At 34.4% G+C, this 13,681-nt stretch overlaps 1 protein-coding gene across 1 annotated transcript in view; it reads right to left on the bottom strand.

Annotated features, from left to right (window-relative positions):
• Nucleotides 1-13,681, bottom strand: part of PIK3C2G (phosphatidylinositol-4-phosphate 3-kinase catalytic subunit type 2 gamma) — a 384,724-nt gene that overhangs the window by 263,582 nt on the left and 107,461 nt on the right. Inside the window, exons 11-13 of the mRNA XM_021690398.2 lie at nucleotides 13,195-13,390; nucleotides 8,016-8,138; nucleotides 915-1,046 (exon numbers count right to left, since the gene is read on the bottom strand). Coding sequence (XP_021546073.1) covers nucleotides 915-1,046; nucleotides 8,016-8,138; nucleotides 13,195-13,390 — 451 coding nt within the window. The remainder of the gene's footprint in view (nucleotides 1-914; nucleotides 1,047-8,015; nucleotides 8,139-13,194; nucleotides 13,391-13,681) is intronic.

Consider the following 13,681-nt stretch of genomic DNA (forward strand, 5'->3'; position numbering starts at 1 on the left):
AACAAATAATAGAGCAACACACACACACACCAGATCAGAATTAATCCAAAAAGATGATCTTAAAGATTTACCACAATTGTTTGGATCATAATTTATTTATAATGACTAAATTTGGGAACAAAAACTGATGAAGAATTTTCTTAGCATTTTTATATTATTTATATTATTATTACATTTTGTGTTACAAACATTCTTTGTAACTATTAAAATAGCAATATACACTCTAATTTTTTGAAGGTCCTGTATTTTATAATTTGATTGTAAAGCAAGTCCTGCCATGTGAAAATTAACTAAGCTGATTTAATTGAAATATTTTTTCCTTAATAGTATAAAAGACCATGTAATTGACTTTATTAATATTCTAAGTATTAATTTTTCCAAATCCTTATGGTTAAGTCAACAGTTAATTTTGCAATGGCCATTAGTTCTGATAGACTATCTGAACTCATAGTTGGTTTACTTTTCTGAAAAATTTCATCTTCAAGTTACCAAATATTTTCTTCCGGGCAATAAAAGATCAGCAGACCGGTTACATTGTATAATTTTACTTCAGCCAGAATTCCATGACTCACATTGTTTCTAAATGACAGTATTGATCTAAGTCATTCTGAATTACTAATGCCAGAGAAACTGGTTGGTCAGAGAAGGAAAAGCAATTGAAATTGGTCATGCCAATACCTTTTTATTATAAATGACCCAGTTGACAAATTGAGCATGAAGCCTGTTTCTAAAGCCATTTCTACATTTTTCCTTTCAGTTCCACATTCAATAGTCATGATTTATATTGAGCTACCTCAATTTTGAATAAAATGTCTTCTTGATTTTCTCATTATTCCACATACTGCAAAATAGTCATTTCCAAGGAGATTTTTTATTGATATGAGAGCTTTATTAAGAACAAATGATATACTTACTCTTTTGGAAACACTGGAAGACAAGTCCAAGCCAATAAATTGGCATTATTGGTTGCATAGACAATCCCAAACAATCTTATAGTGAGCATGGATTCCCTTGGAAGTGACTTTATTTCAAGAGGAAAATTGATCCTTAAAATAAAAGAAAAAAGTAGATTATCTACCCAGTTACAATGATATTTTCATAGATATTTTTTAATATAATGGTATGTGATAAAATTAACTTTTTGAATTGAGGGATCCTTTTGAACTTTTGTGTTTGATCTTGTAAAAATGGGAATATGGCAGAAATATATAGAGTAATGAGATGGGTTATTCAATCAATGGGGATTGCTTTAATTATAATTTTGACATGTAAGCTTATTTTTAAAATTTATAATGACTTATGCATTTACTCTTTGTAAACACAGAAGAAAGAATGACTAACATTGTCTTAGGGAATGGGGGAAGGAAGGAAATAACTTGAAATGGGTCTTAAAGAGTAAGTTGGCTATAATTAGATGGAGATTTGGAAAAAAAATATTGCAAGAAGAGAAAAGTACATAGACAAGGTCATTCATTCATGGAAAGATTAAGTGTAGCTGAGAAATGGTGAGTACCTCATTGTGGCTAGAACGAGGGATGTGGTCAAGTTGGTTGGGGAAGTTATAGAGGATGTCATTGGAAAAGGTAGGTAGTTGCCAGAATGCTTAAGAACTCTGTATGCCAGGCAAGAGAATTTGAGCTTTTTCTTAATGGCAAAAGGGAATATTTTCCCAAGACAGCTAAAAGTATAGAGAGTTGTTTACGATTTTAAATGTGAACCATTCTGGGTAAGAGATCCCCAGGCTTTTGGGGGATGACTGCTAAAACGTAATGGACATACCAATTTCTGGATAGGTCAAGGTGAAGGAATCCCAAATACAGACCCTGGATGGATTGTTGATATTGGATAAAAAGGCAACCAAGGATAAACACAGGATCGTTAATGGTGAGAAAAACTTGAATTCAGATATCACATCCATTAATATATAAAAGAGAATGTCTAGAAGGTTACAAATGATACTATAAAGACTGGGAGGGGTACACCTGGGTGGCATAAGTGTCCAAGAAGAAAAAGCTTTGACAGAAAGTTGAGAGTGTGATCTGAGGTTTCTAATGGAGGGTAGGGAGAAGGGTACTTTTCTTTCCTTTTTGGAGTCATCTCAGTCATATAGAAATGATCCGATTCTATTATAAGAATATCAAGACAAGTATAGCATTTAGGAGAGATCTATTTGTGAGACAAGGAAATGAAAGACATCAAGAAATTTATATGTTTGCTAGAAAATGAGAATGCTAGGAAGAAATGGAAAAACTAAACAGAGGTTAGCAAAGTGAAGACTCATGGGAGCCGATTCACCAAAGGATGGGAAAAGAAAAAAAGTGACTGGAAGAGCAAATGGGACAGCTTGTATTGTATGATAACTGATGGTATTAGGTTGAGGAGTATAAACAGAATCCACTGGCCTTGTGATTCCCAGTTGAATTTTGACATCAAATTGTTTAAACAGTAGGTAATTAGGAGAGGACTGATGATGACCAAAGCCAATGTTCAATTGGAAGGTGCTGACTGAGTTGAAGCCTCAGTTAATATTGAGCATTTTCTCACAGTAGCAGTTGGCTGTCTAATCTGGATATTAGGGAGAAGTCTTTACTCAAAGTGTCAAATAAGACATTGGTGACCCCCTTTTATGAGTGGCGGGGGGGTCAGTATCCAGCCTAAGAAATAATGAGGTGTCAATTCAGCTAGTGACCATACTCATTTTGAAGAAGTACACACCCATCTCCCCAATATGCTCTTCCCTGTGATAAAGAGTCCCAGATCTTGGGTTGCAATAAAGCAGCTAACAAGAGAGAAGACAGAAGAGCTATTTTAGAGGTAAAATGAATAACTAATATTTGACTGACAACATATTAGTAGAATAGGACAATGAAGAATTAAAGATGAATTCTAGACTTCTAGATTACGTTATAGTTGATAACTTTAACTGATACAGAAATATAAAATAAAAAGGAAATTGAGATGGGGTAATATGTGCAGTTTAAGGCATGATATAATTGATTAATATTAATTCTGAGATGTCCATATGTAAGCTGTGTGGAGAGGACAGTGAGAAGTTTGGACCTGGATATATTTGCATTCAAATATCAGCCCTATGACTAATAAGCCTCATTTTTCCTTATCCACATAATGGATCAAACATTGTATAAGACAATAGGTGGCAAATGGTAGCAATACATCAGTAATACATTCATTATTCAATCAATAAAGTAATGATTTATATTAACCATTGTAGACAGATGAAATTTAATTCTAGTTAAATGTAGGGAAGGGAAATAAAGTGAAGACTATGGTAAAGAAAATCTATTTTTTCAAGATTAGCAAAGTTTAGATTATTAAAAAAATAATTTGTTTTATATTTAGATATTTAAAAGTCTTTCTTTTCCTTCATATTCTTTCACACTCATAATATCCACTTAAGATAATGTGGACATACTTCTCAGCTTAGAAGAAGTTCTGAAACTCAACATAAAATGTTGATGCTCTTGTGGAATGCACAGTAATTTCTTGAATGTTCTCTCTACTTGTAATTGATTTTCTATTCAGTTTTCATGTTTCTGTGCTAGAATGAAAGCTATAATTTCACTGTATTTCTCACCTAATCTAGAGTGTTCTTTTTCTCATTGAGTCTGGCTTCTTCATGTCTAACTTCACTTATTAGTGAGCTTTCACCTCAAGAATGACAAAAATTCAATAAGTTACAGTGGATAGTTACTGTCAATCTCCATTTTGTCATTTTTTATTAATAAGAATAAATTCTTCTAGGAAAGAATACATGCTCTCTGAATAGTTATTTATTCATTTCTTGAATACCTATGGATTTTTAAAGCCAGAATAATCTCACATTCACTGGAAAATCTTTTTTTTAAACTTCTACACAGCTATCGAAAAATCAAAGGAATGAACTTTTAGACCAAAAAAAGGAGAAAAACACTTAAAGGGACAAATCAGTAAGTGAAGTTGAATTGCTCCTTTTTATGCAAGCAGCTGGCATAGACTGCAAGTTTTAACCATATATTTACCTTACTCTACTGCTGAACAAATGAATAAACACGAAAATTTTTCTGAACTTTTTTTCCTTCTATATGCAATAGTTTCCCTAAGACCAGAGTAAATTTCATAGTGAAAAATGGGAGATTTAATAAAATCACAATGTTTAGAACTCTCCTTTTAATACTGATATTTGACAACACAGCATTGTAAGGATTTTTGTGATGTTAAACAGGAAGCCATTTCAGGACTTTTAAACAGAATAATAACATAGCCTGACTTACATTTTAAAAGAAGTCACTTTAGCTACTGTGTGAGAAGGACTATAGAGGTGCAAGAGAAGTAGGGAGACCATTATATAGCTACTGTGGTAATTCAGGGGAGAGAGAATGAGAGCCTAGACCAAAGAAAGTGATGAGAAGTATTCTGAAGGGAGAGCCTGTAGGATTTCCTGGACATGGGATCTAAGAGAACGAGATTCAGGGTAAAGATGTGACCTGAACAACTGGCACTGAAAATGACAGTCCAGGGTGGCTATCCATGGATGGAACAAGTTTGGAATGTAAGCTTAAGAGTACTGTTTTAGACATGCTGAATGTGTAAGTGTGGAGTTTGTGACTGACGTCTGTGTTGGTGATATAATTTTTGGAGATTCTGATATAGACGGCATTCAAAGCTATGTGATGATAAGAGAAAGCTAAAGGAGAAAGGTAAATACAACAGAAAAGAGGCATAAGTGCTAAGACCATGATCAGTCTGTGGAAAGAAAAGAAAATAGAGAAGGAATGTCCAGTACAGGAGGAAAGCAAAAAGAATATGGGAGCCAAGAGGAGAGCATAGTTCAAGACGGAGGGTGAGATCAACAGTGCCAAATGCTCCTAAATAGATCATGTAAGATGAAGACTGAGAAACTAAGATTAGATTAACTATGCAGGTCACTAGTGACTCTAATGGGCAATTTCAGTGAAACAGAGGAGATGAAAGCCTAATTGGAGTATATTTTAGAGCAGAGAAAAAAAAAAAAACTGAAGAAAGTGAATATATACAACTCTCTGGAAGGGTTTTACACTAAAGCAGAGGGAAAAAAATGGGGTGGCTGCTGGTAAGAGAATGGAGTAGAACTTTTTTTTTTAATTTAAGATGAAAGAACTACTTATAGAATATTAATACTCTGCCAAGGATTTTATATGTTTTAAGAAATAGTATAGAAATCACAGTAAAAACATCAGCTTTGGAGTGAGAGTAGGTCTGAGCACTAGTTCTGCCATTTACTCATTGTGGGACCTGGGGCAAGTTAATTAAACTTTGTAACCTCAATATTCTGATCTTTAAAAAAGGGTGACAATACCTGTTTCATTTTTTTGTCGTTAAGATGAGATAATATATTTGGGGTATATTATCATGATTGAAATATGTAGTCAAAATCTATGTCATATATTATTAAAAAACAAAGTTTCTGTCCTTAAGTGTACAATCTAGTAATGAAATGTATAATCAATTATAGTGTAATAGATATATATTAATAAAATATATAAAGAATGCTACAGGCACCTAGAAAAATGGTAAATAACTATTTTTAATGGAAATGAAATAAAATGAAAATAATTCTAGGTTGAGGTCACTAACTCTATTGAGGGAAACAAAAAACTCACCGTAAAAATAACGCAGGTACAGTCTTGAAGGAACAGAAGAAAAATATATCAGTGTAGTTATTCCAACAGCACTAAGGATTTTCAATTTATTTGGGGACTTTTTTGGGGGGGGATTTTTAAAAAATTGACTTTAGATTTAGTAGGGTTTTTTTATTGAATTAAATGATAGCACATATCTATCGGTTGAAAATTAATCTGATTTTTTGAAATAGCTAGGAGTAAGTTTTAATTAAGTCAGAAGAATAATTTTAGTCATTGAGCTGATTAATAATATTTTTAAAGAATCACTTGTTACATGAAATTCATTCATTTGCCCAAGAACAATTACTGAATTCTTACTCTATCTAATACTGCTTATGCTGCTATGGCCAGAATGAAAAATTTTAAAAAGAAAATAAAATGACAAAAACCACAAAAAAGATCTTTGTATCATTTGGCAAAAGCAAACAGAAATATAAGCAAACACATTCAGGAAGGGACAATAAGAGAGTAGACTGAAGTTCCCATCAACCAACAAAAGAAAAGTGGCCAATTATTTCTAATGATACAAAAGAGTTTACAGAGAAGGTGAAAGAGTGTCTTGAAAGATAATTAGGAGGCGAACCATGAGAGACTATGGACTCTGAGAAACAAACTGAGGGTTCTAGAGGGGAGGGGGATGGGGGGATGGGTTAGCCTGGTGACGGGTATTAAGGAGGGCACGCTCTGCATGGAGCACTGGGTGTTATATGTAAACAATGAATCATGGAACACTACATCAAAAACTAATGATGTAATATATGGTGATTAACATAACATAAAATAAAAAAGATAATTAGGTGTTCCCAAGGTGGGCAGTAAAGACACTGTACTCTTTTTTTTTTTTTTTTTAAGATTTATTTATTTATTTGAGAGAGCGAGAAAGTACATGAGAGGGGGGAGGGTTAGAGGGAGAAGCAGGCTCCTCGCCGAGCAGGGAGCCTGATGCGGGACTCGATCCAGGGACTCCAGGATCATGACCTGAGCCGAAGGCAGTCGCTCAACCAACTGAGCCACCCAGGTGCCCAAGACACTGTACTCTTGACAGATGGAGGACCCCTAGCAGAGGCATGACTTCTCAGTTTATAGTTAGGGTAAATAGATCAAATGCAGAATGACTGGGTGCAGGGCCCTAGAGTGGGGTTAACTTCAGAGATAAAGGTGCAGAGATAGGCAGGGGCCAAACCACTGGGAGCCTTGTGTGCTGTGCTAAAGGATTTGTATTTTACCTTATGAGAATTGGGGAACCACTGAAGAATTTCACAAGCAGAATTCATTCTGTGCAATAGAAGAGGACTTTGTAATTGAATATCAGGTCTTTGGTTAAGGGAATTAAGAGCCTAAGGGAAGATAAATGTTGTCATAGTCCTAGTAAAAGGAGGAATTGCTTTTGCATAGAAGGAACCATGGAGTACGTAAAAATTGAAGGCCACATGTCATGTCTCCATTGATTGTGGTAACACTAAGATTAGGATAAGTGGTGCTATCTAACACCATCCTCGGAGTCCCAGAAATTTCGGCACATATTTCTCAGTGAAAAAGGACAATATTGGGGAATCAAAGCATCTTCCAAGAAAGCCAGATATGGTAAAGGGGGGATGAGACGTAGGTTGGTTTTCTTCTATTTGAGGTGGGAAGAAAATTGACTGTCAGTGCAGCATTGGAGACCCCAGAGAAATGATTGAAAGCTAATGGAGTAGTGTCATAGGAACAGCAAGAAAAAGTGGAAATAATCACGAAATAGCCATAGATAGGGCCTATGAACGCCCTGAGATTCTGAGTAAAGACTTGAGGTGGAGGGAAGGGGACAGAGGAGAGCAAGAAGGAATGAACTGTGTCAAGAAGGTACTTTTTTCCTTCTTGATTTAATAAGTGTCTCTAAAATGAGAAACTAGGAGCCAATCACCCAAAATTAGATGGTAGTTTGCACATGCATAGATAATTATTATCAAAAAACTTGACTGTTTAAATAAATTTATAATTGGCTTTCATGGGAAAGTGAAGATTACATGTTTCTTCATTGTTATACCTGGAATCTACTTCCCCCAACCCCAAATAGAGGGTATCTCTTACATCCACAGTCTGTGAATGATTAATAATTCTGTTTTTTCCAATTTCCCTTTTTGATCAGTTTGGTAATGTGGATTGGACACTTGTCTAGATTTCTAAATGGACTTTTAATCTGTTGAACTGTATGGTCAGTTATCTATTAGTATGAGCATATCTATCACATCACTGAATCACATCAACTGGCAATATTTAAAAAAAAAATCACACCTTCCACTTTAAAAAAGAGAGAAAAAGAATCCTTGATCTTTATTGGATAAATGATACTGCCAAAATAAAGATTAAACTTACATTTCATTCCAGTTGACCAAGAGAAAAAACAATTTTTTGACTGGAATATTTCTGTAGCTTCTCACTTGGCACAACTTCTTTCCAGCATATGTAAGCCAACAGGAAAAAGAAAATGCTTTATAGCTAAAAACAAAAATATTCAAAAAGCTGAAAACTATAAAGAAAGCAGTTTTCTATATGCTATTTTTATAGTTATTTCTATATTTATATATATTTCTATATTTCTATATGGGTCAATTATTTTTATAGTTAAAAGTGAAATGATAAAGTTCTATCTGCTTGTGTAAAGTATGCTTTAAAAATAACTTTAAAAATTTATGTTGGGTGACATCTGCAAGATGGTACAACAGAAAGCCCCAGACTCTCCTTCCCCCATGGAAACACCAATTCAACAATACATGGATCAATTCCCTTTGTGAGAAATTCAGAAACAAGAAACTCTTGCACTCCAGGCAAGCACAAACCAGTCACATAGAAATCAGTAGGAAAATTTGTGTCCTTTTCCAGAACTCCTTCCCTGGCAGAGTGCAGTGTGATCAGGAGGAAACTCCCAACTCTCAGCCTTTCCCTGGGGTGGGAAAGAGAAGACTGAACATATGTCTAGCATTCAGACTTTTTAAGGGGCTATCTAAGGGACTAGTTTCTGTCCTGCCTAAATCTAAATGCTGAATAGGAATGGGTGCCAGGTTGGGGGCCTCTGAGAACAAAGCCAATGGTTTGAACTAGCACAAATTCACTTGCCACTGTCCCATCTCAGTGCAAAATGAACAGGAAAAAAATCCCCAACTCATTGCAAAATGAACAGGAAACAAAACAAAACAAAACAAAACAAAAATCAACTTCTGGCTTCTGAGTGCAAAATGAACAGGAAAAAATCCCCAACTTCTGGCTTCTACCAAAGGAGAAAAAGAGCTGGAGTGTGTGTCCAATGTTCCAGCTTTTTGGGTGGCAGCCTGAAAGACTGGTTTCTGCCTTACCCAACTCATAGCATAGATGGCACCTGGCATACTCTGGATGCCAGGGAAGAGCTGAGAACCCAAAACAGATGAGGGTAGGGCTCCTGGGTGTCTCGGTAGGTTAAGCATCTGCCTTCAGCTCAGGTCATGATCCCACATCAGGCTGCTCAGTGGGGAGTCTGCTTCTCCCTCTGCCCCTTTCCTGTTCATACTCCCTCTCTCTCTCAAATAAATAAGTAAAATCCTAAAACAAACAAAAAACAAAAACAGCTGGGGAGTTTACAGCAGCACCAGGAAACTTGTAGTGCCATAGACAGACACTAGGGAGAGCAAGAAATTATGAGCGCCTGAAGAAAGAAGTAAAACTTCTCTAATTGGGAATTTACACACACAAATCCAGAGAATAGAAAAGGTTTGAAAGGCCCCAGAATCTCTAGTTGTGCTGATTGGTGACATTATTTCTCTGTATGAAACCAATCAATAAAGACTGTATTTTTTCAAATGCACAGACGTCAGTACAAAGTAACAAGGCATACAAAGAAAGAGGGGAATATGGCCCAACAAAAGGAATAAAATAAATCTGCAAAAAACCAACCTTAAATAAATCAAAGTATATGAATTACCTGACAAAAAACTCAAAATAATCATCATAAAAATGTCCAACAAGCTTGGGAAAATGATGCATGAACAAAATGAGATTATAAACAAAGAAACAAAAAATATTAAAAAGAACCACACAGAAATTTTGGAACTGAAGAATATAATGACTGAATTGAAAAAAAAAAATCACTAGAAAGTTTCAAGAGTAGACCTGATCAAGCAGAAGAATCAATGAACTCAAAGATAAGTCATTTGAAGTTATCCAATCAGAGGAACTAAAAGAAAGAAGAATGAAGAAGAGTAAAGAAAGCTTAGGGGACTTCTGGGACATCATCAACTAGACAAATACACACATTATGTGAGTCCAGGAGGAGAAGATAGAGAAAAAGAGGCAGAAAGCTTATCTAAAGAAATAATAGCTGAAAAGTTCTCAATTGTGTGTAAGGAAATTGGCATTCAGATTCAAGAAACCCCACAAACCATACTAGGATGAGCCCAAAGAAGACCACACTAAAACACATTAAAATCAAATTATCAAAAGTCAAAAAGAAAGAATTTTGAAAGCAGCTAGAAAAAAGTGACCCACCAGATAAAAGAGAGATCTTATAAGTTCATCAGCAGATTGCTCAGCAGAACCCTTGCAGGCCAGAAGGGAGTGGGATGATATATTCAAAATTCTGAAAGACAAAATTGCTAATCAAGAATATTATATCTGGCAAAAGTGTCCTTCAAAAATAAAGGAGAAAGAAATACTTTCCCAGATAAACAAAACCTGAGGAATGTCATCACCACAAGACCTGATTTACAAGAAAGGCTAAAGGTAGTCTTCAAATTTGAAATGAAAATATGCTAGCTAGATAGCAACACAAAAGCATACAAAAGTACAAAGGTCACTGGTAAAGGTAGATATGTAGACAAATACAGAATACAGTAAAATACTTTAGTAATTGTGCATGAACCACTCTTAACTCTGGTATAGAATGTAAAGGGCAAAGTATTAAAAAACTATAATTATAACAATATGTAAAACAAAATGATGTAATTGTGGTATCAATAACATAAAGTGTGGTGAGGGGAGAAAAAAAGAGTAGAGTTTTTGTAGGTGACTGAAGCTGTTTTAAATGTAAGATGCTTTATATAAGGTCTATGGTCATTACAAAGAAAATGCCTACCTAGAGAAGATACACAAAAGAAAATAAAGGAATCAAAGTATGTCATTACGAATAATCAACAAAACACAAAAGAAGACAGCAAGAGAGGAAAAGAATAGAAAACAGTGGGAAAAATTGGCAATAGTTAAGTCCTTCCCTATTATTAGTTACCTTAAATGCAAATGGAGTAAATGCCATAATCAAAAGACATAGCATAGCTGAATGGATAAAAAAACAAGATCCAATTACATGCTGCCTACAAGAGACTCACTTTAGATTTAAGGACACATATAGGCTGAAAGTGAAAGGACAGAAGAAGATGCTCCATGCAAATGGCAATCAAAAGACAGTAGGGGTTGCCTTTCATACATAAGACATGATAGACCTTAAGTCAAAAAATGTCACAAGAGATAAAGATGGACATTATACAATGATAAAAAGGGTGAATTCGTCAAGAGGATATAACAATTGTAAATATATATGCACCCCAAATTGGAGCAAATATATTAAGCAAACATTGACAGAACTGAAGGAAGAAACAGACAGCAACACAATAATAGATTTCAATAGCCCACTTTTAATAATGGATACAACAACCAGACTGAACCTAATAGATAAATACAGAACATTCCATCCAATAACAGGAGAATACACATTCTTCTATAGAACACATGGAACATTCTCTAGCATAGATCATGTGTTAGGTCACAAAACAAGTCTTAACAAATTTGAAAAGACTGAAATCATACCACATGTATTTTCTGACCACAATGGGATAAAACTAGAAATCAATAGCAGAAAGAAAACTGGAAAATTAACAAATTTATAGAATTTAACACTTTTGAATAATCAATGGTCAAATAAGAACTCAGATGGGAAATTAGAAAATATATTGTTACAAATGAAAATGAACACACACCATACCAAAACTTATGAGATGCAGCAAAAGCAGTACTAAGAGAGAAGTTGATAACTATAAATTCCTATATTAGAAGTATAAAAAATAAACAACCTAACTTTATATTGAAGGAACTAGAAAAAGAGGAACAAACTAAGTCCAAAGTTAAATGAAGGAAGAAAATCATAAGTATTACATCAGAAATAAGTGAAGCAGAGAATAGAAAAAAAAATAGAAAAAAATAAACAACAGTCACACCATATATACATGCAGACTTGTGCATATAGCTTTATCCATATTTATCTGGCTACATAGTTTTTCCACGTTAATTAAAATTAATAAGTATGTACTAATGGTTAAAATATTGTAAGAAACCATCAGAGTAGCAGTTTATTATATTATACATCAGGCCTTTATAAGAAAGAAAAGGCATAAAAGAATCATCCCATGGATTTAAAGAAATATGTGTATGTGTATAGTGTTTTTTACATACTCATCTCATAGATTGATTGATTTTTAAAGATTTTATTTATTTACTTGACAGAGAGAGGGAGAGAGGATGCATGCATGCACAATGGGGGGGAGGGGCAGAGGGAGAGGGATAAGCAGATCCTATACTGAGCAGGGAGCCAGGCACAGGGCTGAATCCCAGGACCCTGAGATCACTACCTGAGCCGAAGGCAGACACTTAACCAACTGAACCACCCAGGGACCCCTCATCTCATGGATTTAAAGAATTATGTGTATGTGTACACAGGTAGTGTTTTTTACATACAAAGGTAATTTTTTTCTTTCTAATTAACTATTTGTACAGGTCAGTTACTTGCAAAAATACATATAGCAATTTTTTCTCTTTACTGAAATGGTTTCAGTTCTTCTTTGAGGTGCGAAATGGGTGGGTACAATAAATCCATTTATAAATTACTATTCTCTTATTAACTTTAATTGATTTAATCCACATTCTCTTATAGATTTAATCTATAAGGAATTTAAAGTAATGATTATAATATTAATCTAATTATGTTATTCAAAAAAATGCTACATAATAGAGCCAACCTAAAATCTAGCAACGCTCCATGCATAATTGTGGTTAATTTCCATTGTAACTCAAATAACTCTTGGCTAATTCCCACTTAATCAAGGTACTAATTTCATAAAATATCTACCACTCACAACTTGATAGGTATCAGAGTGATTCTTTTCTATTAAGTACTACTCCCTGTGTGTGTGCTCTCTCTCTCTCTGTTCTATTAATTAGCATTAGTCATTTAAACTCAAATGTTAAAAAAAAATTAGGGCAATCACTAAATAGGATGAGCATTCTCTGTTTCCCTAATGATATACTGACAATATGCAGCGATTTTTAATATGGAGAATGGGAAAAGACTTGAGGAAAAAGGAATGTGCATTTGGGAATGAAGTTTTTAAAAATGGTTTTAAGATAAATCTACACTGGTTAAATTTCAAAATTTTTACAAAATATTTGCTCCTGCAAATAAGAACAAGACAAATTATACTCTAATTAGAAGCCATGTAAAAATTAACATTTTTATGAAAAACTCACTACCACTCACCTGTGCACCCAAGTCTCTGGAATGTTGTGAACTGCATACACTGTGAAGCTAAGGTGGGAATGGAGCCCAGGATTTACATAGGAAATGTCATCAGGTACATTTAGAGGCTGGAAATCTGCATAAAAGCTGCAGCAATAGGCATTGATAAGCTGGTAGATGGACCTGGATAGTTCAGTTGTCACTTTCTCTATCAAGCCTAAGGGGAAAAAAAGGATAGAAATCAGGGTCATCTTTGAAGGGCCATATTTATTGTAAGCCATGAATTACAGCTTTGAAATATCTTATGATAAATTTTAAATAAAATTTAATTAAAATGACCATCCACCAACTGAAGCCAATTAGCCATCTGTATGCAGCCTGAATTAGCTGATAGTAGTGTAGATAATCAATAAGCTTTCATATCTTCAGTTGCAGAAATCTTGGAAGCGTGGCCTTTAATCATAAACCAAAGTTTTTGATTACTAATTTGGCATTCTATAATTTGCAA

This window comes from Neomonachus schauinslandi, chromosome 5 (genome assembly GCF_002201575.2).
Source record: "Neomonachus schauinslandi chromosome 5, ASM220157v2, whole genome shotgun sequence".
Lineage (NCBI taxonomy): Eukaryota > Metazoa > Chordata > Mammalia > Carnivora > Phocidae > Neomonachus > Neomonachus schauinslandi.